Below are 20,989 nucleotides of genomic sequence, written 5' to 3'. Positions count from 1 at the left end.
CCTATGGTTACCTAGCCCACAAAGAAGAGGCCACCTGTGGAGTCTCAGTGAAACCTGAGATATGGAAGCAGTGTTATTTGGGCCACTGGCCAGGTGGCAGCATTCGGCTGCAGGCTCTCTGTGTGTCACAGCAGTCAGGAGACCCAAAAGGTGTTGACATTATATCTGAGTAACTATGGTAACTGACCAGGTGTTCCTATAGAGCCGAGGTTCCAGACATTTTACTCAGATGTCCACAGTGCCAAAAGTCATACGCTTCATCACCCCTATAAAAAAACAGTTTATATTACACACACAAGCTTTTAAGGTGATGATTTAAAAATAAATGAAATCTCAAGCATACACATACAAATACACTAGCTTTATCCTGCACTCGTGGACGTTATTATTGACATTTCAAATTACATGCATTCATCTTACTTTTCAGTGTTTCCTTTTGTAAGGTTACTTTCAAAAAGATACATTACCTAAAGGCTCGGACATGCTTCATCAGCCTTAACCACAGGAAACTAATGGACACTGAAGAGGCGAAGACTGTTCTGTCAAAGTGGGTCAGACACAAGGAATATATTTGCCAAGTGGATGCCCAGAACTGCCAGCAGCAGCGAATAGACCAGCCAATCAAAGATATTCCTGCATCAGACATATCAGCATGTTTAGTCATAGATACAAATTCATTTTGCATGCTCTTTCACATTCTACTGTATATTAGCTTATAATGAGTACTGTATGTTACTCTTGAGAGTAGGTTCCTTTCAGGTTTCGAATATACTTTATTTGGCCTTCCAAGTAATTGCGTTCCTTTTTTATTAAAAAAAACAAAACAAATTGTGAGTTGTGTCCTTACAACTGTGTATTTTATTCCTGTGTTCTATTTTCCTGTTTAATACTGTAAAACTGCTTTGACTCAGTATGTATTGTAAAAAGCACTATATAAATAATCGTGACTTTACTTGACTTGTAATGTTTTTGAAAGAAGTCTCACCAAGACTGCATTTATTTGATCAAAAATACAGTAAAAACAGCAATATCACTGTAGTTTAAAATGCTCTATTTAAATATATTTAAAATGAAATGTATTCCTGTGATGCAAAGCTGAAGTGTGTTCCACGTTCCCCTCGGGGGCCCCCCTCCATCATCGGGCCCTTAGAATCATCCTAACCTTCCCCCTAAAACCATCCCCCTTACGGCACCCCTGCCTGTTATAACTATGCAACGATTTGATTTCAAAAACAGTATCATTGCTAATAAACTATATCTTGTTATGATTTTAAATCAGCATTTAAAGGGTTAGTTCACCCAAAAATGAAAATTCTGTCATTGATTACTCACCCTCGTGTTGTTCCAAACCCGTAAGACCTTTTTTCATCTTCGGAAAACAATTTAAGATATTTTTGATGACATCTGAGGGCTCTCTGACCCTCCCATAGACAGCAAGGTAACTACCACGTTCAAGGTCCAGAAAAGTACCAGGATGATCGACAAAGTAGTCCGTGTGACATCAGTGGTTCAACTGTAAAGTTACGAAGCTACGAGAATACATTTTTGCGCAAAGAAAACAAAAATAACGACTTTATTCCACATTTTCGTCTCACTTGTGGACGTGCGTTCACGACAGTATCATGACGCGAGCGTGTGGTGGCGCTGGCCCAGATCCGGCGTAATTACTCTCGTAGCTTCGTAACTTTACAGTTGAACCACTGATGTCACACAAACTACTTTGTTAATCATCGTGGTGCTTTTCTGGACCTTGAACGTGGTGGTTACCTTGCTGTCTATGGGAGGGTCAGAGAGCCCTCAGATGTCATCAAAAATATCTTAAATTGTGTTCCGAAGTTGAACGAAGGTCTTACAGGTTTGGAACAACACGAGGGTGAGTAATTAATGACATAATTTTCATTTTTGGGTGAACTAACCCTTTAACCTCAGTACAATTCAAATGGATGTTTGAGGATTTTGAAAGTCTGACAGCAATCAGAGTTGAGTACTACTCTCAGGTTAATCCTGCCTGCTTTTTATGCTTCAAAATGAATAACAGTTGAAAACATTCATAAGACATTTTAAAAAGTAATCACATGTAACCAGTTACATTAATAAAGTAACTGAAATAGTTACACTACTTATTACATTTTAAATAGGGTAACTTGTAATCTGTAACCTATTACATTTCCAAAGTAACCCTCTCAACACTGACAATAATGCAGTGTTACGGCTGGTGGTTTCTTGTTTACTTTTTTGTTGCCCCTCCTTTGTTTTTTCTTGGCGTCGCTCTCTCTCTGTCTTAGGTGGACGATAGATTCTTGAGGGCTAGTGAGCAAACAGCATCTGTCTTATTTTGTGTGTTTTTGTCTGTTATGTTAAATTGTTACTTGGTTGACAAGTTTGTCAATGTTGTTATACAGAGTGAGTGAATAAATTATTACTTCGTTTACTCATTCTTGTTTGTTACATCATCTCTCTTTTCTTGAGCCATTTGCTGAGAGGTTGTAACATGCAGTAAAATGGGAGCCTATAGTAGTTAAGAGGGTTTAAAAACATAACTATTCAGCTTGTGAGTATATATATATATGCAAAGGTGAATAAATGATGACAGAATTTTCTTTTTTGGGTCAACTAACCCTTTAAAATACAAAAGTCAGAAACACAGGATCCATTTAAAAATCAATAGATTTCAATTGTGAGTGCAGTCTGTAAGCCTACCATCCTTCATTTTTTTTCCACTCTTAAATAAGACCAAATATAAGTGAGTGTGAACCGGTTCAGTGTTACCTCGGGCCACATAGGGTGAGAGCAGCTCAAGTCCTCATTGATTTTCTGCACAGTCCTGTGTTGCCAGTGCTTCAGTTTCCTCCTAGATCGCACAATCTCCATCACTTCCCTGTACACCTCAGTCACGGTCGAACTAGAGCCAAAACCACCATCAACACACGCCACCAGTCCTACCAAGAGAAATGCATGTAGGCCTACTGTAAACATATGTATGTGTATAAGCATAACCATTTATATTCTAGATTTGTTTGCATTATGCATTCTCAATAATGATGTAGCACTAATGACATCCTCACTAATGCAGCAACACTGTACAGAAGTTTATGTGAAATATGCTTAAAGATGTGTACCGGTGATGATGGATCAAAACCTTTTGGGTTTGTCCTGTCAGCAGGCTTTGGCTCCATGAGATGAAGGTAGTAGAACTGCTGTCAGGTCATTCAGTCTTTCATACGGAACTGATTCATTGCCAGATCAGCCTGTCAACACCAACATGAGGACTATTGAAAAATACACTAACATTCATTTGAATGGTCTTGAAGTCTCAAGGCTGCATTTATTTGATGAAAAATACAGTAATATTGTGAAATATTATTACATTTTAAAATAACTATTTTCTAAGTGAATATATTTTAAAAATGCAATTTATTCCTGTGATGCAAAGCTGAATTTTCAGCATTTTTATTCCAGTCTTCAGTGTAACACGATCCTTCAAAAATCATTCTAATATGCTGCTTTGATGCTCAAGAAACATTTCCTATTATTATCAGTGTTGATGTGCTGCTTAATGTTTTTGTGGAAACTTAAACTTAAGTATTAATACTAAATAAACTGTATTTATTTATTTATGTATTTATTTTCTTTTGAAACAATGTAAAAGCCTCTCACTTGTGATCAATTTAATGCATCTTTGCTGAATAAAAGTATTAAAAGTTTCTTTATTACAACAATCTTAACGATAAATGTGGCCTGCTGATAACTAACACAGATTAATGACCAAAATAACAGTTTCAAAGCAGATTCACTATCATGAACAAAATAAAATAATTCATTTACGTAAATGCATTTTTAAATAATTATTCAAATACAATATTTATTTATTTACTTATAATAGTTTATTTAATATATTATAATAATTATTTTCACTACATTATGCAACAAAACTGCAAACTACAGATAAATTAAAAAAAAATAATAATAATTTTGCACTTGCACATCTAACATTTCTTTGATATTTTTTTAAAACTTGAGAAAATTGTAGAGCTCCATACAGGAAAAAAATAAGTCCTTTTGCTGCAGGTGCGTAGAGCCAATGCGGTACTTGAAAATGAACAAGAGAGTGGCTAACCGCACACTGATCCACTCAAGACTGGAAAAGTCTACACCTGGACACAAATATAACCCTCAATTTTTCGAAATTGAGATTTATACATCATCTGAAAGCTGAATACATAAGCTTTGATTGATGTAAGGTTTGTTAGGATAGGACAATGTTTGGTCGAGATGCATCTATTTGAAAATCTGGAATCTGAGGGTGCAAAAAAATCGAAATATTGAGAAAATCGCCTTTAAAGTTGTCCAAATGAAGTTATTAGCCATGCATATTACTAATCAAAAATGAAGTTTTGATAAATTTACGGTTGGAAATTTACGAAATATCTTCACGCAACATGATCTTTACTTAATATCCTAATGATTTTTTGGCATAAAAGAAAAATCTATCATTTTGACCCATACAATGTATTTTTGGCTATTGCTACAAATATACCCCAGCGACTGGTTTTGTGGTCCAGGGTCACATTTCTTTTAATGTTTTAAAATTATTTATTTTTTAAAGTCTCTTAGAAGTCACATTTATTTTCATCAAAAATACAGTAAAAAAAAAGTAAAATTGTGAAATATTATTACAATTTAAAACGTTAAACTCTTTTGTATTTTAATACATTTTGAAATTGTATTAATTCCTGTGATGGCAAAGCTGAATGTTTTATTATTTTTTATTTAGCCCTAAAAGATGCATATTAGTACCTTAAAGGTACATATTAAGACCTAAAGAGTACATTAGTACCTTTTGAAAAGGTACTGCCTGACAGCTTTTGTACTCTTTATTTCTGAGATTGTACAGCCAGTTCTGAATTTTTCTGAACCCTGATACAAATAAACACACCTCCTCTTTCTAACAAGAACTGCAGCATCTCCTCATAATCCAGAGCTGCGGCTACATGAAGAGGCGTCACTCCAAAACCATCGGCCCTCTGAAAATCTGCCCCTCTTTCCAGGAACAAAACACATCACGTCCACGCTCCATGCCCGAGATATCTACCAATAAACACAAACATCTGTGAATGATTTACAATGTCACCTATATTCTCAATATTTGAACGTAAGCATCAGCTGAACATTTAAATCCCAAAATGACATTTGATGGCATATACAGTATGTCTTACATAAGCAGTCAGACATTAACCTCATGCAGGGCCATTTGCCCATATTTATCTGCTGAGTTTGGGTTAGCTCCATTCGTGAGGACATCATTCAGAAACTGCAGGTCCACCTGAAAACAAAAATCAATATCATTGTGTAACACTGACAAATACAACATCATGTTCTCCCAAAGTTCACCAAAGTGGAGCCACATCATTTGTTTCACAGGTTACCTCATCTGTGTCTTTAATGCTGGCCGCCAGGACTCGAAAGTGATCCAGGAGCTTTATATTCAGCTGGATTTTCTACAGTGTCTTCATCCGTTGCCAGACCCTTATATTCGCTGCCTACATATTCCTCTAAAAAGACAACGATTTAGAGTTAGGATTGATATTAAACTCACAACACGTGTATCATAATAATTTCAGTTTTTGTACCATCTATCTATCTCGATATAATCTGGTGGTAATGTATAATCAGTGACGAAACTGTTGATGGTGCAGGCTGATAGGTTATCTACATGCAATCTGCTAGCAATCACATCATTTTCTACATGGCACAAGCTGATTGTCCTCTGCTAATTCTGCAGCCCCTGAGATTGCTTGCTCCTATTTAAATAGTCTGGTGGAGTAAACACTATCCACCTTATTTTTAACGTAAGAACATGCAAGACCATTTGTAATTAGAATGTGGTTCTGGTGTCATTCACTTCAGTTTATTTTAGCTGTACAAAAAACTGTTATGTTATGTAATATTTGTTATCATCATCATATTAATATTTTAATATATTAATCATAAACACAACATTTTGTAATGTAAATAGTATTACCACTTATTGCACTGTTATTCTTATAGTTATTTACCTGTCGTGGCTAATGAATCAGAAGTCTTGCACATTCAGAGGAAAATATTTTATGTCTGTGTTGTGGTCCTGCACCACTATCAGTGTTCTTCTGAAACCCTCCACCTCCACCAGCTCCACCTGTCTAGATCATGTATGCCTATTAATGCAGTAGCAGTGTGTTTTGTTTTCTTTTCTTAAAGGGTTTGTGACATGAGAAATCAAATTTGCCTTAATCTTTTGGCATATAAGAGGTATTTGGGCCATTAAAACATCCTGCAAGTTTCATAGCTAAAAACGTCCTCCTCATTATAAACAAAGCATTTATTTAATCAAACTCCAAAAATGGCTCGTTTTGGATCCGAGGGGCAAGGTGACGCCACCTGGGCACAATCGTTTGCATAAACACTGTATCCAGAGCAAGACATTGACAAATAGTCTTCTTCTCACCATAGGCCCACTGGCGTTCAGCCGCTTAACGGCTTGAAACTTGATCACGCTGAATGCGAGTGTCACATTGTGTCAAAAGCCAATAGAAATTACAATCACTGCCGCTATCTTGTCTACACTGGATACAGTATACAGATGCGCATTCGCTTTCTGAGACAGCCCACTATCTGTCAATAGGATAAATGGAGTGAACGAATGTTCGTTTTGACGCGTTTGGATTAAACAGCTCGTTTGCATCTTTGTACAGATATCAGAAGGATCCCAGCGTAAGGAACAAGTGGACAGTTTATTTTTAATGGCGTCACGTCAGAGGATTGTTCGGAACATTTTGCTTTGTAAACAAGGCACGGTGTCATGGAGAGTTCACAAAGAAACATTTGTTGAAAGATGAAGCGGTACTAGATCTGACTGCAGTTGCATCACAAACCGTAAGTAAATTATTTCATAATGCTTTGTCTGGAAATGACCATTTTATTTTGATTATGTTGTCAAAACACTCATGCAATAGTGAGGGGGCATTGATACGGTTTCCTATGCAATGACGTTAGCCAATCATAACAGTGGCTGATTACTGAGAAGCCTTAAAGGTCCCGCCCCTTAAAAATGGTCGTTTTAGACAGAGGGCCGAAATGAAGGTTGAAAATAATAATTTTTCTACATTTTTTTTTTTTTGTGAGCAAAAAACTTTATTAACATTATAAGTAAATCTCAAGGAACATATTAAAATAATTAAAAAATCCATGTCATGACCCCTTTAATGCACTACAGTATGATGATGAGGAACGGTATTTAATTTCTGTGTATGTAAACACCCAAGAGAATGAATGAAATATACATTTGAAGTCAAAAATTTACATACACCTTGCAGAATCTGCAAAATGTTAATTATTTTACCAAAATAAGAGAGGGTCACAGCGTCTAGTTGGTAAGCCCATGTATAACCACTAGAGGGCACGCTTCTTAGTTTTGTTTGTTTCTATGGACTTCAGTTCCCATCACCCTTTGCCTTGACTATCAAGCCTCATTACATTATTGTGTCCCATTTACCTTGTTAACTCATCCATATAACCCTGGTTTTCTTTGTCTTTGGTTGCTGGTTTATTGATTGCTGTTACGTGTTTTCTGTTGCTTTGTTTTGCCCTTATGTGGATTATTCTGTTTGTTGTTTGGACTCTTCAATAAATGCTGCATTTGGATCTTCTCGATTTGGAGCATTCCGTGACAGAATAAACCAGCCATTAACAGATCCAGCAGCTAAACTGGGCTTATCGGATTGTGGACCATGGGCATTTGTATTCTTCCTCCTGCTTCGAAGAAGGAGCGGAAGGCTCGGCTCCGGATGTTGGCGGATCTTCGCTAACAGGGGATGAAAGTGGGAGGTTTTGGGTTGAAAATAATAATTTTTCTACATTTTTTTTTTTTTGTGAGCAAAAAACTTTATTAACATTATAAGTAAATCTCAAGGAACATATTAAAATAATTAAAAAAATCCATGTCATGACCCCTTTAATGCACTACAGTATGATGATGAGGAACGGTATTTAATTTCTGTGTATGTAAACACCCAAGAGAATGAATGAAATATACATTTGAAGTCAAAAATTTACATACACCTTGCAGAATCTGCAAAATGTTAATTATTTTACCAAAATAAGAGAGGGTCACAGCGTCTAGTTGGTAAGCCCATGTATAACCACTAGAGGGCACGCTTCTTAGTTTTGTTTGTTTCTATGGACTTCAGTTCCCATCACCCTTTGCCTTGACTATCAAGCCTCATTACATTATTGTGTCCCATTTACCTTGTTAACTCATCCATATAACCCTGGTTTTCTTTGTCTTTGGTTGCTGGTTTATTGATTGCTGTTACGTGTTTTCTGTTGCTTTGTTTTGCCCTTATGTGGATTATTCTGTTTGTTGTTTGGACTCTTCAATAAATGCTGCATTTGGATCTTCTCGATTTGGAGCATTCCGTGACAGAATAAACCAGCCATTAACAGATCCAGCAGCTAAACTGGGCTTATCGGATTGTGGACCATGGGCATTTGTATTCTTCCTCCTGCTTCGAAGAAGGAGCGGAAGGCTCGGCTCCGGATGTTGGCGGATCTTCGCTAACAGGGGATGAAAGTGGGAGGTTTTGCTCAGACCTTCTGGACTTCGGCGGTAGGACTGGAACTTAGTGAGTCCGAGCTCAGAAAGACTTTTAATGACTGCCTAGACAATCCCTTGCCTCCTCGGGAGATGGAGGGGCTTAAGACTGTTGACTTTTGGAGTTTTATTGATTATCTCTGTTACCGCAACTTAGTAACGTCATGTCAGTCTGAGTCCATTGCAGTGCTCCCGGAGATGCCCGAGCCCGCCCCAGTGGATGGTGAATCTTCACTGCGCTACAACCCGGCTCCAGAGTCTGACCCAACTCCAGTGGTCCTGGAGGACCCGACTCCGGTGGCCTCGAGTCCAGTGGTCCTGGAGGACCCAATTCCGGTGGTCCCTGGTCTGGTGGTCCTGGAGGATCCGACTTCGGTGGTTCCTGGTCCAGTGGTCCTGGAGGACCTGACTCCGGTGGACCTGACTTCATTTCCAGCGATATCGTTGACATGATTGCAAAGATATTATTTAAACTGAACTGAGCTGGATGTTGACATCACTGAATTCAATGATGAACTGTCTTTAACTGAAAAATGAGTGTTTACTATTGTCATTTTGCATTATTGACACTATTTTCCTAATTAATGCTGTTCAGTTGCTTTGTCACAATCTGTATTGTTAAAAGCGCTATATAAATAAAGGTGACTTGACTTGACTTGACTCCGGTGGTCTCAGAGGTTGCCACCGAACTGCCCAATTTCACTGATGCTGCCATAATCAAGAAGGCCGTCTTTGCCTTTGGCCTCTGGGCTGTTCTGTGTGCATGGGAGCATTCAGAGTCCACTCCAGAGCCTGCTCCAGACCAGGAGCCTTCAGAGTCAACTCTAGAGCCCGCTCCAACCCAGGAGCATTCAGAGCCCATTCCAGCCCGGGAGCATTTAGAGTCCACTCATGAACCCGCTCCAGTCCGAAAGTCCTCAGAGTCCACTCAAGTCTATGGTTTCACTCCAGAACCCACTCTAGTCTAGGAGTTTACTCTGGTGCCCACTCAAGTCTACGAATTAATTCCAGAGTTCGTTTCAGTCTACAAATCCACCCCAGAGCTTACTCAAGTTTATGAGTTCACTCCTGAGCTTGTTCCAGTCCAAGAGTCCACTACTGAGTCTGCTCTAGTTCCTCCCGAGGTGGTGGTTTCTGCTGTGGAGCCTCTCGAGGCGGCGGCGTCTGCTTCAGCTCCCCTCTGGGCGGTGGTGTCCACTCCTGAACTCTGTCTGCCTAGTCATGGCCAAGGAGACTGTTGTTGAACTGTCTGCCTGCCCTATTTCGGTCGGGGAGGCTGTTGCTGGACTGTCTGCCTGTCATGTTGCAGCCATTGAGGCTGTTACTAACCTTTCTGTGCTCTTCTTTGCAGTCCTGCCTGAGCTGCTAGGGGGTTCATCGGCCTTGTCGGCTCCGCTGAGGTGGTCGTCGGCACCGCCTTTGCTGTCTGCCAGGCTCCTGGCCCTGCCCTGGTTGCCCGCCAGGGTTGTTGTTCGTCCGGAGCCTCACTGGTCTGTTTCTCCGGCCCCGCCTTGGCCTCCTGCCTTGCCGGCCCCGTCCTGGCCTCCTGCCCTGCCCTGGCCCTCTGGCCTACCTCTGTTTCTAGACCTCTTTCACTACATGGACCTGGCCCACCATCCCTCCCCCTGGTCCGCCTCCATTCCGCCTCCTTTCGGGATTTCATTGACTTTTTGGTAGCGTCTGGTATCCGCTCCTTAGAGGAGGGGTAATGTCACAGCGTCTAGTTGGTGTGCCCATGTATAGCCACTAGAGGGCACGCTTAGATTTGTTTCTCTGGACTTCAGTTCCCATCACCCTTTGCCTTGACTATCAAGCCTCATTGCATTCAGCTGTGTCCAATTTACCTTGTTAACTAATCCATATAAGCCTGGTTTTCTTTGTCTTTGGTTGCTGGTTTATTGTTTACTGTTACGTGTTTTCTGTTGCTTTTGTTTTGCCCTTATGTGGATGTTTGTGTTTTGGACTCTTCAATAAATGCTGCATTGGGAACTTCTCATTTCGGAGCATTTCGTGACAGAGGGATCATACAAAATGCATGCAATTTTTTATTTTATTTAGTACTGACCTGAGTAAGATATTTCACATAAAATATGTTTACATATAGTCCACAAGAGAAAATAATAGTTGAATTCATAAAAATGACCCCGTTCAAAAGTTTACATACACTTGATTCTTAATACTGTTACCTGAATGATCCACAGCTGTGTTTTTTTGTTTAGTGATAGTCGTTCATCAGTCCCTTGTTTGTCCTGAACAGTTAAACTGCCTGCTGTTCTTCAGAAAAAATTTTCAGGTCCCACAAATTATTTGGTTTTCCAGCATTTTTGTGTATTTGAACCCTTTCCAACAATGACTATGATTTTGAGATCCATCTTTTCACACTGAGGACAGCTGAGGGACTCATATGCATTTATTACAGAAAGTTCAAACACTCACTGATGCTCCAGAAGGAAAAACCATGCATTAAGAGCCGTGGTGGGGTGGGGTTATGGGGGGTTAAAAACTTTATTGATTTGAAAAATTTGAAATTTGAAAATTAGGGTAAATTTAACTTATTTTGCCTTCTGGGAAACATATAAGTACCTTCTGTAGTTTTTAAAGGGCAGTACTAAATGGAAAAAAAAGATATTTAGGCAAAATAATAAAAATAAATCTTTATTATGTTCAATAGTTTTCACCCCCGGCTCTTAATGCATAGTTTTTTCTCTTTTCCTCATGCTGAAAATTGAGCTTTACATCACAGAAATAAATTACATTTTCAAAAATAAAATAAAATAAAACCGCTAGGTGAGAAAAACCTGAAACACTTTCATTGTGATTATTAAGTGCAGTCAGTAATACTCCCATTAGCAAATCAATATTTTGGAATTCGATGACTTAAAGGAAAACATGACTAAGTATTTCATTAAAACATTTTAATAGCACTAGAATTTTATTCCATCACACTCAAAATATGTGTAGTTGCCATAGATACTTTTGAATGTCGGCAGCATTTCATGATATGTACCTCACAACAGTGCTAATGATTCGACTTGCTAATGATTAGCTAGAGTTTAGCTCCTGGTGAGAGCATATCTGGCTCATCCGAACCAGTGGTTACCCATGCATTCTCTGTTCCACTCCACACGACAGAGCCAGCACCATTCAAACTTACACTGCGGACGTGGACACACCATGTGCATACAGCCACCTGAGCAACAGAAGAGATGACAAGAAACTGGATCTTTACAGTGCACTTTTCAAGGTAAAAGATAAAAACAAAGATAACTTATCAATGACTGAGCAGTCTGTGAGATAATTGTAAATACACAAGCATTCAGTGTACACACACAGTATAATATCAACATTTTTAAAATAGTACACTCTTAAAAATAAAAGGTGCAAAAGGGGTTTTCACAGTGATGCCCTGAAAACTTTTTGGGGTTCCCAAAACACTTTTTTTTAAAAGAACTGTACACTGAAAGGGTTAATGATTAATTAAGCAAATTGTGTTTTGTTATTGTCAGAAATGTAAATGATTAAACATAAAACATATTATAAATATATTCACATAGGTTAATTTTAAATACAAATGTAAACATTTAATATATAATTATAATAAAATATTAAATATTATTAAAATGTGAATTATATGACAATTCAAATATATTCATATTTAACTCTTAGAAGAATCAAATATTCCAGAATATAATGTTAAAAATCACTGATATTTTTCCAGGTTTATTCGTCACACTGAAATGGAAATGCAAGACTAATATAAGCGCACTGCATTGTGGGATACAGTATTTCACATGGCGAGTTCTGTATACTGCACTTTGTGTGGATAATGAATTAGATTAGGGGTTAGATTAGGTAATATATTATTTGTTACCAACAACATGAATTGCATTAAACATGACATTTTATCAGGGTTTCCCAAGTTCATGAAGGAACTGCAGGAGGTTTGTACATTGATAAAATGCTAACAATCATTTAAAGGGACAGTTCACCCAAAGATTATCATCATTTACTCATCCTCATGTTGATCCAAACCTGTATGAGTTTCTTTCTTCTGCTGAACACAAAATAAGATATTTAAAAGAATGTTGGTAGCCAGTTGACAGCAGCCATTGACTTCCATAGTTTGGGGGAAAATAAATAAATAAATACTATGAAAGTCAATGGCTACCGTCAACTTTTTAGTTGATATCTTCTTTTGTTTTCAACAGAAGAAAGAAACTCATACAGGTTTGGATCAACATGAGGGAGAGTAAATGATGACAGTTTTTTTTTTTTTGGGGTGGGTGGGTGAACTGTCACTTGAAATCACAAAAATATAAGATAAAAAAAATAAAATAGAACAGATTAAATATTTACCTGCATGTCATGTGACCATTAACTGACCATGGACATGCAAATGTGTTTTTAAATTCCATAAATCAGGAAGCCTTTTCAAACACATATAAGACATAGGCTTTTTTTTTTTTTTTTAGAAAGGATCATTTTAAAAATAAAAAAAGTATTTCTGTCATGAAAACATGTACATGACAATGTTAATGTATTTGGTCTTGGCGGAATAGATCTGCTACGCTGCTGCTGCAGAACAAGTACTAAAACTTGCTACTGCCAATACTTACACAACATGCTGCTGTGAGCAAGTAAAAAATACTGCTGCTGCACATATAACATGAATAACCCCCACAGCACATGATCGCCCTGTAGCACATCTATACAGGTGGAGCTGGGGAAGGTGGAGGGTTTCTGAAGCAAGCTGCAACTGCTGTAGCAAGCACTAGTCATATATTTGAATGCTGAGCAGCGAGCTCATTGGCTACCGATACAGGAGAGAACCAATCAGCTGCCATGTGATAATGATATCATTAGGTCAGATTGAGTTAGACCTATCGGACTGCGCCATCTAGAGTTTCATGCCAGAACTTTGTATTTATGAATAATTTACTGCCATTGTGTCAATATTATGCAATCATGTAATAAAAAAATGTGACTATTAAAAATATAATATAATCTAATTGCAAGCACTTTCGTAATCTGATTATGTAATCCAGATTACATGTAATCAGTTACTAATAGTATTAATAGTCCTTGACAAACTAGATAAAGGTAAAAACTATTCATACCATCTTTTTCCACAGGAACTTGGCATTTGGGGCAGGGGTGAGTGGTTTCGGCTATAGTCTCCTGTGAGGCCTGTTCCCAGCGAGCACGAAGAGCTGCCTCTTCATCTACAATATAACCCTGAAACACACACACACACACACACACACACACACACACACAGCAGGGATCAAAAGCAGCACAGTGAGAAAGACAGGTTTGATCTTAAAGAGCTTTAAATTCCACTCTTATATGATTCTTTTATGAATCAGGTGATTTGTGAATGGCTTGTAGGCATTGTCCTGCACTGACACCATTACGACTAGAATCTCTGGGCTGCTCGAGAATATTTAAGCAGATATTCACCTTGTGGGATGACTGATGATATCTAGCCAACATAAATTGAACTGTCTCCATGCATATGTGATGAACTAATATTAAAAGTGTGAAGTCCTCACCTGCAGGGCACTTCCTGTTGCTGTGTTTGTCCTCTGTCTGCAGGGGCCCTCGTGATACTCTGCCTTACAGTCCCTGCAAAACACAAACTGACACAAACAGCAAACCACTTACTACTGACCGCTACAAGCCACAGCTTGTTAATAGTAAAGTGTATGCTATTTAGCATTTTATAATTTTGGTAACACTTAAACGTGACCCCTTTATGCATAATGCCCTATATAGATATCCATAATGTATGTTGAAAGCCATTACATCTTTTCATAAATAGTTGTTAAATTAATTAAAAGCATTTGCAGAGACCATATTACATCTGAAATGAGATGTTAGCCATGTGTTTTCATGCATTACACTTTCTAAAGATGTAATAGTGAATATATAAGTATTATAATGTATTATAACTAAGCTCATGCTAATACAATATATAATTAATGCATTCAAATTATTTTATATTGCTTTATATATAAAGGCTTAAGTCAAGTGCTATCTTAATAGCTGCTTTTCATTAATTCTGTGCATTTGTACCTTTAGCAGTCTGGTGAAATATTAAAAGATTGATGCTAAAGAGAGAGAGAGAGAGATATATATATATAACCATCTCTTTCTTACCTTTTTATAATCTCAAGAACCTTTTTTCGCCACAAAGAACCTTTTGTGAAACAGAAAGGTTCTTCAGATGTTAAAGGTTCTTTATGGAACCATTTAGACAAAAAGGTTCTTCTATGGCATCGTGAAGCACCTTTATTTTTAAGAGTGTAGTGTGAAGCGTACTGCACGGACCATCTGCCTAAAGACAGTGCCGTGCGAGCTCAGAACAAATGCGTTTACTCGCAGGTCTTGATCATGCGACCACTAAACAGCACTGTGAGAAGGAGCAGAGCTCTCCGATACAAACCACAGATTCCGCGGTGATTTAAACATGATTAAAGGTAGATGAAACAGCGTTGTGCTTGATTTCCGATGTGATATGTGATGAGAAAAGGAAGAAATGCGAGTTTGGAAAAAGACGCATTGGATCCATGGTCGATTGCATCATATGCTACCATCATATGCTATGCATTCATGTGCATTACTCTCCAGCCTACACCCCTGCAGACGCTGTCTGACACTCTGCAATGAGATGAAATGAACCTGACGCGAGTGTGTTTATGACTCGCATTTTAATTCTACTTTTTTCTTTTTTCAATTCAAGTTTTTTTCTCGTAATTCAACAAGTTTATTCTCACCATTTTATTTAGACTTTTTTTCTCAAAATTGAACAACTTTTTTCTCGTAATTTAACGTTTATTCTCAACATTTTATTTCGACATCTTTCTCAAATTGTAACCATTTTTCTCTCAAAATTTAAAGGGGGGGTACAACGCTGTTTCGTGCATTCAGAGTTGTTTACACTGTTAAAGAATTGGATTCTCATGCTAAACTTGACCAAAGTTTCAAAAAACGATTTGGACGTATAACCGAGTATTTATGTGCCAAATACACACTTTCGGGTTTCTTACAAGCTTCGGAAAGTTTTTTTCGATTGTGACTCTTCATGACGTAATGAAGTGTGGAACTCCTTATATGGACATTTCTCCCAGAAGAGCGCGCCCGCGCACACATCGACCAGAGCGAGAGCGAAATATAAAATAAAATGTGTTTTTGCAAACAAAATATCAGCAAAAGTGTTTCTTGCCGTTTCCTTGTAATAACTTGTGAAATGCACTAGCAATTTCTACACCATTTTTTCCAGTGTATTTCAGGAAAATGGGGATGCAAATATACAGAAATAAAACCATCTCGAGATTAAAGTCATTAAATTTCGAGAAAAAAGTCTAAATAAAATGTTGAGAATAACCTCCTTAAATTAATAAAAAAAAGTTGTTAAAGGGTTCACCCAAAAACGAAAAGTCGTTCCAAACCCGTAAGTTACCGTCTTCCGCCATTTTGGAGAGAACCCCACAACATAATCAGCGTTGTTTATGTTCAGCATGCGCACGCTTTCACTAAACTTAAACAATGCTTATTACGTTGTTTACATTCAGTGGATACTCTCCAAAATGGCGGAAGACGGTAACTCGGGGAGAACAATTGTTGAATAAATTTATGTTATTATTGTTTTCTTTGTGCACAAAAAGTATACTCGTAGCTTCGTAAAATTACGGTTGAACCCCTGATGTCACATAGACTATTTTACCAATGTCCTTGCTACATTTCTGTGCGTTGATCGTGGTAAAATTCTTGCTGTCTATGGAGGGTCAGAGAGCTCTCAGATTTCATCAAAAATATCTTAATTTGTGTTCTGAAGATGAACGAAGGTCTTACGGGTTTGGAACAACATGAGGGTGAGTAATTAATGACAGCATTTTTTTGGGTGAACTAACCCTTTAATTGATAAAGAAAATCTATTTATGACATTATGTTTGACAGCATTTTTACACAAGTGCCTAAAACTTTTAACAGTACTGTAGCTTTGCAGGTAGGTTTTTTGGAGACATATTTAGCTGGTGAAAATACTAGTGTTCTAATAATTCTGGCCACCACTGTGTATGCATATATATATATATATATATATATATATATATATATATATACAGTATATATAAAATACTAAATGCTACACATATACTATAAGTCATATTGTCATGTTTTCAGTTTTCATGTTGCTAAATGTGATTTCAAATTTCATGTCAGAGCTGGTTGGTTTGGTTTGATTTGGTAGGCATATATTTTTCATATTAAATCTACGATTTATTCTCGTAGCTTCGTAAAATTATGGTTGAACCCCTGATGCCACATGGACTACTTTACCGATGTCCTTGCAACGTTTCTGGACCTTGATCATGGTAGTATCCTTGCTGTCTAGAGGCAGAAAGCTCTCAGAATTCATCAAAAATAACGTAATTTGTGTTCCGAAGATGAACAAAGGTCTTACGGGTTTGGAACGACATGAGGGTAATTAATGACATAATTGTCATTTTTGGGTGAACTAACCCTTTATATTTCGAGAAAAAAGTCGAAATAAAATGTTGAGAATAAACTCTTTAAATTATGAGAAAAAAGTTTAATTTCAGGTTCATTTCATCTCGTGGAGAGTGTAAAACAGTGCCATAGGTCGGAGAGTAATGCACTTGGATGTAGCATATGATGCGGTCGACAAGGGTTCGGGTCCGTCTTTTGCCGAACTCGCTTTTCTTACTTTTGTCTTCTCTTCTCGTTAAGCAGTGGAAATCAACTGCCTAACGAGTGTTTAATATTAATGCATTAATTGGGTAGGTTTAGTCTTACTACAGTAAATCCATATGTCTCTAAAGAGGTGTGTTTTTGGTTGTAAGGGAAAGGTAACCTTGTTTAGCTTCCCGAAGAATTCATCGTTACGCAAACAGTGGATGCAGATTGTTTTCCGGGGCAGCAACGGAGCGTCGCAAGTGTGTTTGTTGACGAACGTTTTATAAACAAGGCCCAGTTCGACGCTGGATTAGCAACATCGTTTGATACTGAAAGATGGAGCGGTCCCAGCTATAAAAGATCCCGGTCATGATGCAGACGGTAAGTGAAACTGCATCAAATGTCTGTGTTTTGTTGCCAATCGGAGCTCAAGTACTCGTCACTCTTTAGCTCCACCCACGGCATGCCTCCAGGAGCTCGGCTGTTTTCGGATAGAATCGTAAAGCTGTATCTTTCTTTTATAAATATGATAAAACTAAAGACTTTTTGGAGATATGAAGGATGCAGTACTACTCTATAGGTACTCAAGATTAATATGAGATTGGGTGAAATTGTGTGTTAGGTCCCCTTTAACAACTTTAATCTCGAGATGGTTTTATTTCTTTATAATTGCTTGGCCCTACTCCCCATCCGTACAATTTAGCCTGAATTAAGGTATACAGACACAATATAAAGAAACATATTTTATATGTTATCATTTGTACAACATATAAAAATAAAAACATATTTAAATTCGTAACTGTAAATAATGCAGTGAAATAATATACACCGAAACAAATCTATTGTAGATTTTACTTTGAAAGTTTTTACTCAGAAAACACACACACACACACACACACACACAAGACAAAGAAAAAGCAAGTAACACATTGAATTAAATTTGAAATTTTAAAGTAGAAAAACTGAAATTGTATTTTATTGTAAAACATACTCCCATAATGTGCTTTATTTCCATTTTTTTTTAAACTGCTGTTTAAGTAGCTAAATTTTTACAGCACGGCACTTCCATCGCCAAGGTTGCCAGATTTTTCTCTATCACTAGAGACCGGTGAGCTAATCTTGCTTCTCATGATGCTGAAAGCTGATAGTTCACACTTATTGTACACACAAACCACAGCAACAAACCCTCCCAAAGTCATACACTAAAAAAAACAGAAATTGCTCTATTGCCAGCGGCTTACAGCGAGATCAACTCTAGTATTCAACACACAGTGCTGATACAGGGCCCCTAAACCCCCAAACAAAAGAGAGGAAGGCTGTATAAAATGGCAGAGGAGATATAGAGAGGGGATATATTGATTTTTCTGTAAGCGAAGTAGGACAGGTAGGTTGCGAGGTGTCCCTCAGGTCCAGAGCGTGTAAAAACTGCCCGCTTTTTGTGTCTGTGTTTTTATGTGCCATCGTTGGTATATGTGTGTGTGCTGGTGCCAACGGTTCATTAACGCCAACTCCAATAAAGCCTTTATCTGCGGCTCACAGACGCGGTGCTGACCACGCTGTCACTGTCAGAAACCGGACACACACTTTCCCTCTCACACTGCTCTCAAACTGATACTGTAAAAGCAGGTATGGTTAGAAGATAAGGAACAAGCTCTCCAAATTCCCAACTTATGAACAAACACAAAAATACACTCCAATCCACCAATAAAAGTAAGCAAAGCTGAAAGTACATAACCATTAGCCAATGTGATCATATTATCAAAAATGCATCAGAAGAAATTATAATATATACACTACTGTGCAAAGTCTTAGGCCATTAGTATTTTCACCAGCAAAAAATGGTTTAAAGTCAGTTATTTCTATATTTTGCTGTAGTGTGTCAGTAGGACACATTTCCAAACATTAATTTTGATATTTCCTACTGACACACTACAGCAAAATATAGAAATATCTGGCTTAAAACTGGCTGGCTTTTGTTGGTGAAAAATACTAATGGCCTAGGACTTTTGCACAATAGTGCAGCTTGTCCACCTATGTATAGGTAGATCCCACATTCACAGACTGGATTTGACCGATCCAATATGGTCTATGGCTACATATAGCAGCACATAGAAACAGCCGCTAATGAAGCATCTATGTATATACTGTATATTTATATCTATGAATCACACCACATGTTTTGTGCTGAGATCCTGTTATAAAATGTAGCTTATTTTGAAAAGCTTAAAGTATTTTGCAAAAATGAGAATTAAAAAAAAAAAAAGTTTTTTTGAAATCCTGTTACCTAATTTATTTTTAGTCTGACTTATTGTCAAATGATTTGGTTCCATAAAGCAAATTTAACTCTTAAAAAAATATTTTGCAAAACCATGTTAGAAAAAAAAACAGCAGCAACAACAACAAAATACAGTTTGCCCACTACAGTATGTTTTGCAATCCTGTTACCAAAACTGTTTTTCATTTTTATTTCTTTAAATCAATACTTATACAATATCAACATAATTAACTGAATTAATGCTCAGGAAAATACACCTTTGTCTAATGCCCATCTACAGCTCAATTGGTCACACTTTATTTTAAGGTCCAATTCTCGCTATTAACAAACCATCAACTACAACTTTTGCCTCAATAAGCTCCTAGTTTGCTGCTTATTAATAGTTAGTAAGGTAGTTGTTAAATTTAGGTATTAGGTAGGATTAGGGATGTAGAATATCGTCATGCAGAATATGTGTTTTATTAGTACTAATAAACAGCCAATGTGTTAATAAAAGGCATGCTAATAAGCACCTAGTTAATAGTGAGAATTGGTCCCTATACTAATATACTATGGTCCCTATATTATGTTACTGCTTAAAACTATACCGATCTAACGCTAAAACTATACCAATGTGGTTACGTCAATTCTCATTTTCATTCATAGGTATTTGCACATTAAGTGTAGTTTTGTTAATGTTTCTATTTTATTTTGAAAGTCTTAAAAGTCTACAAAATGCAGTTCGTATGAGTGTGAAGGTGCTTTTGTTTTGTTTGAAATCCAGTTTCTAAAATTGCTTCCCTGTGTCCCAAAACCCTGCTTTGTGTGAAACATACAAAAACCAATGTAATTAATCAAATACATCTAGATGTAATACCCATCTACAGCACAAAACCACTGTCCATGACAACAAAAGGCTTTCAAGGCAGCACTCTGTGATGCAGGCTGCACCTTTGACAGAGACAGACAGAAGCACAGATATGGGGTTGCGTCCCACTGGAATGATGATGTTTGTGTTTGCAAACATGCAATCAGTCAGCGCTAATGGCAGCTGAACTGCACCCTAATCTTTAATCGACTGGCTAATTAGAAAACATCATGCAAATTGTGTGGTAATTATATCTTAATCGTGCCGTGATTGGACAAGTGGAGTATGCAAGCGATAGAGGGCAGGGAAGAAAAAAAAAACAGTCCTCTCACACATGAATGCCATCCCAAACTGGGATATACTTGGTCAAAGCTTTGTAAAAATGCAGACTGTTACCAAACTTTCCATACAAAACTAAACAAACCAACACATATTAAAGCTGAAGTGTGTAATTTCTGCACCACTAGTGTCACAGAATAGAATAATAGCAGAAATAATGACTTTTGGGGCTGGTGGGGATACACAAACAAACAAACAAACA

The 20,989-nt window shown here is 37.5% G+C and overlaps 1 protein-coding gene across 1 annotated transcript in view; it reads right to left on the bottom strand.

The window, feature by feature from the left end:
* Nucleotides 1–11,539: 11,539 nt before the first annotated feature.
* prkn (E3 ubiquitin-protein ligase parkin) overlaps nucleotides 11,540–20,989 on the bottom strand; it is a 188,194-nt gene continuing 178,744 nt past the window's right edge. The window contains exons 9-11 of the mRNA XM_016273888.1: nucleotides 14,182–14,268; nucleotides 13,747–13,864; nucleotides 11,540–11,819 (exon numbers count right to left, since the gene is read on the bottom strand). Coding sequence (XP_016129374.1) covers nucleotides 11,710–11,819; nucleotides 13,747–13,864; nucleotides 14,182–14,268 — 315 coding nt within the window. The 3' untranslated portion in view covers nucleotides 11,540–11,709. The remainder of the gene's footprint in view (nucleotides 11,820–13,746; nucleotides 13,865–14,181; nucleotides 14,269–20,989) is intronic.

Source organism: Sinocyclocheilus grahami, unplaced genomic scaffold (assembly GCF_001515645.1).
Source record: "Sinocyclocheilus grahami isolate Dianchi unplaced genomic scaffold, SAMN03320097.WGS_v1.1 scaffold82.1, whole genome shotgun sequence".
Lineage (NCBI taxonomy): Eukaryota > Metazoa > Chordata > Actinopteri > Cypriniformes > Cyprinidae > Sinocyclocheilus > Sinocyclocheilus grahami.
This window is presented reverse-complemented; position numbering and strand designations above follow the sequence as displayed.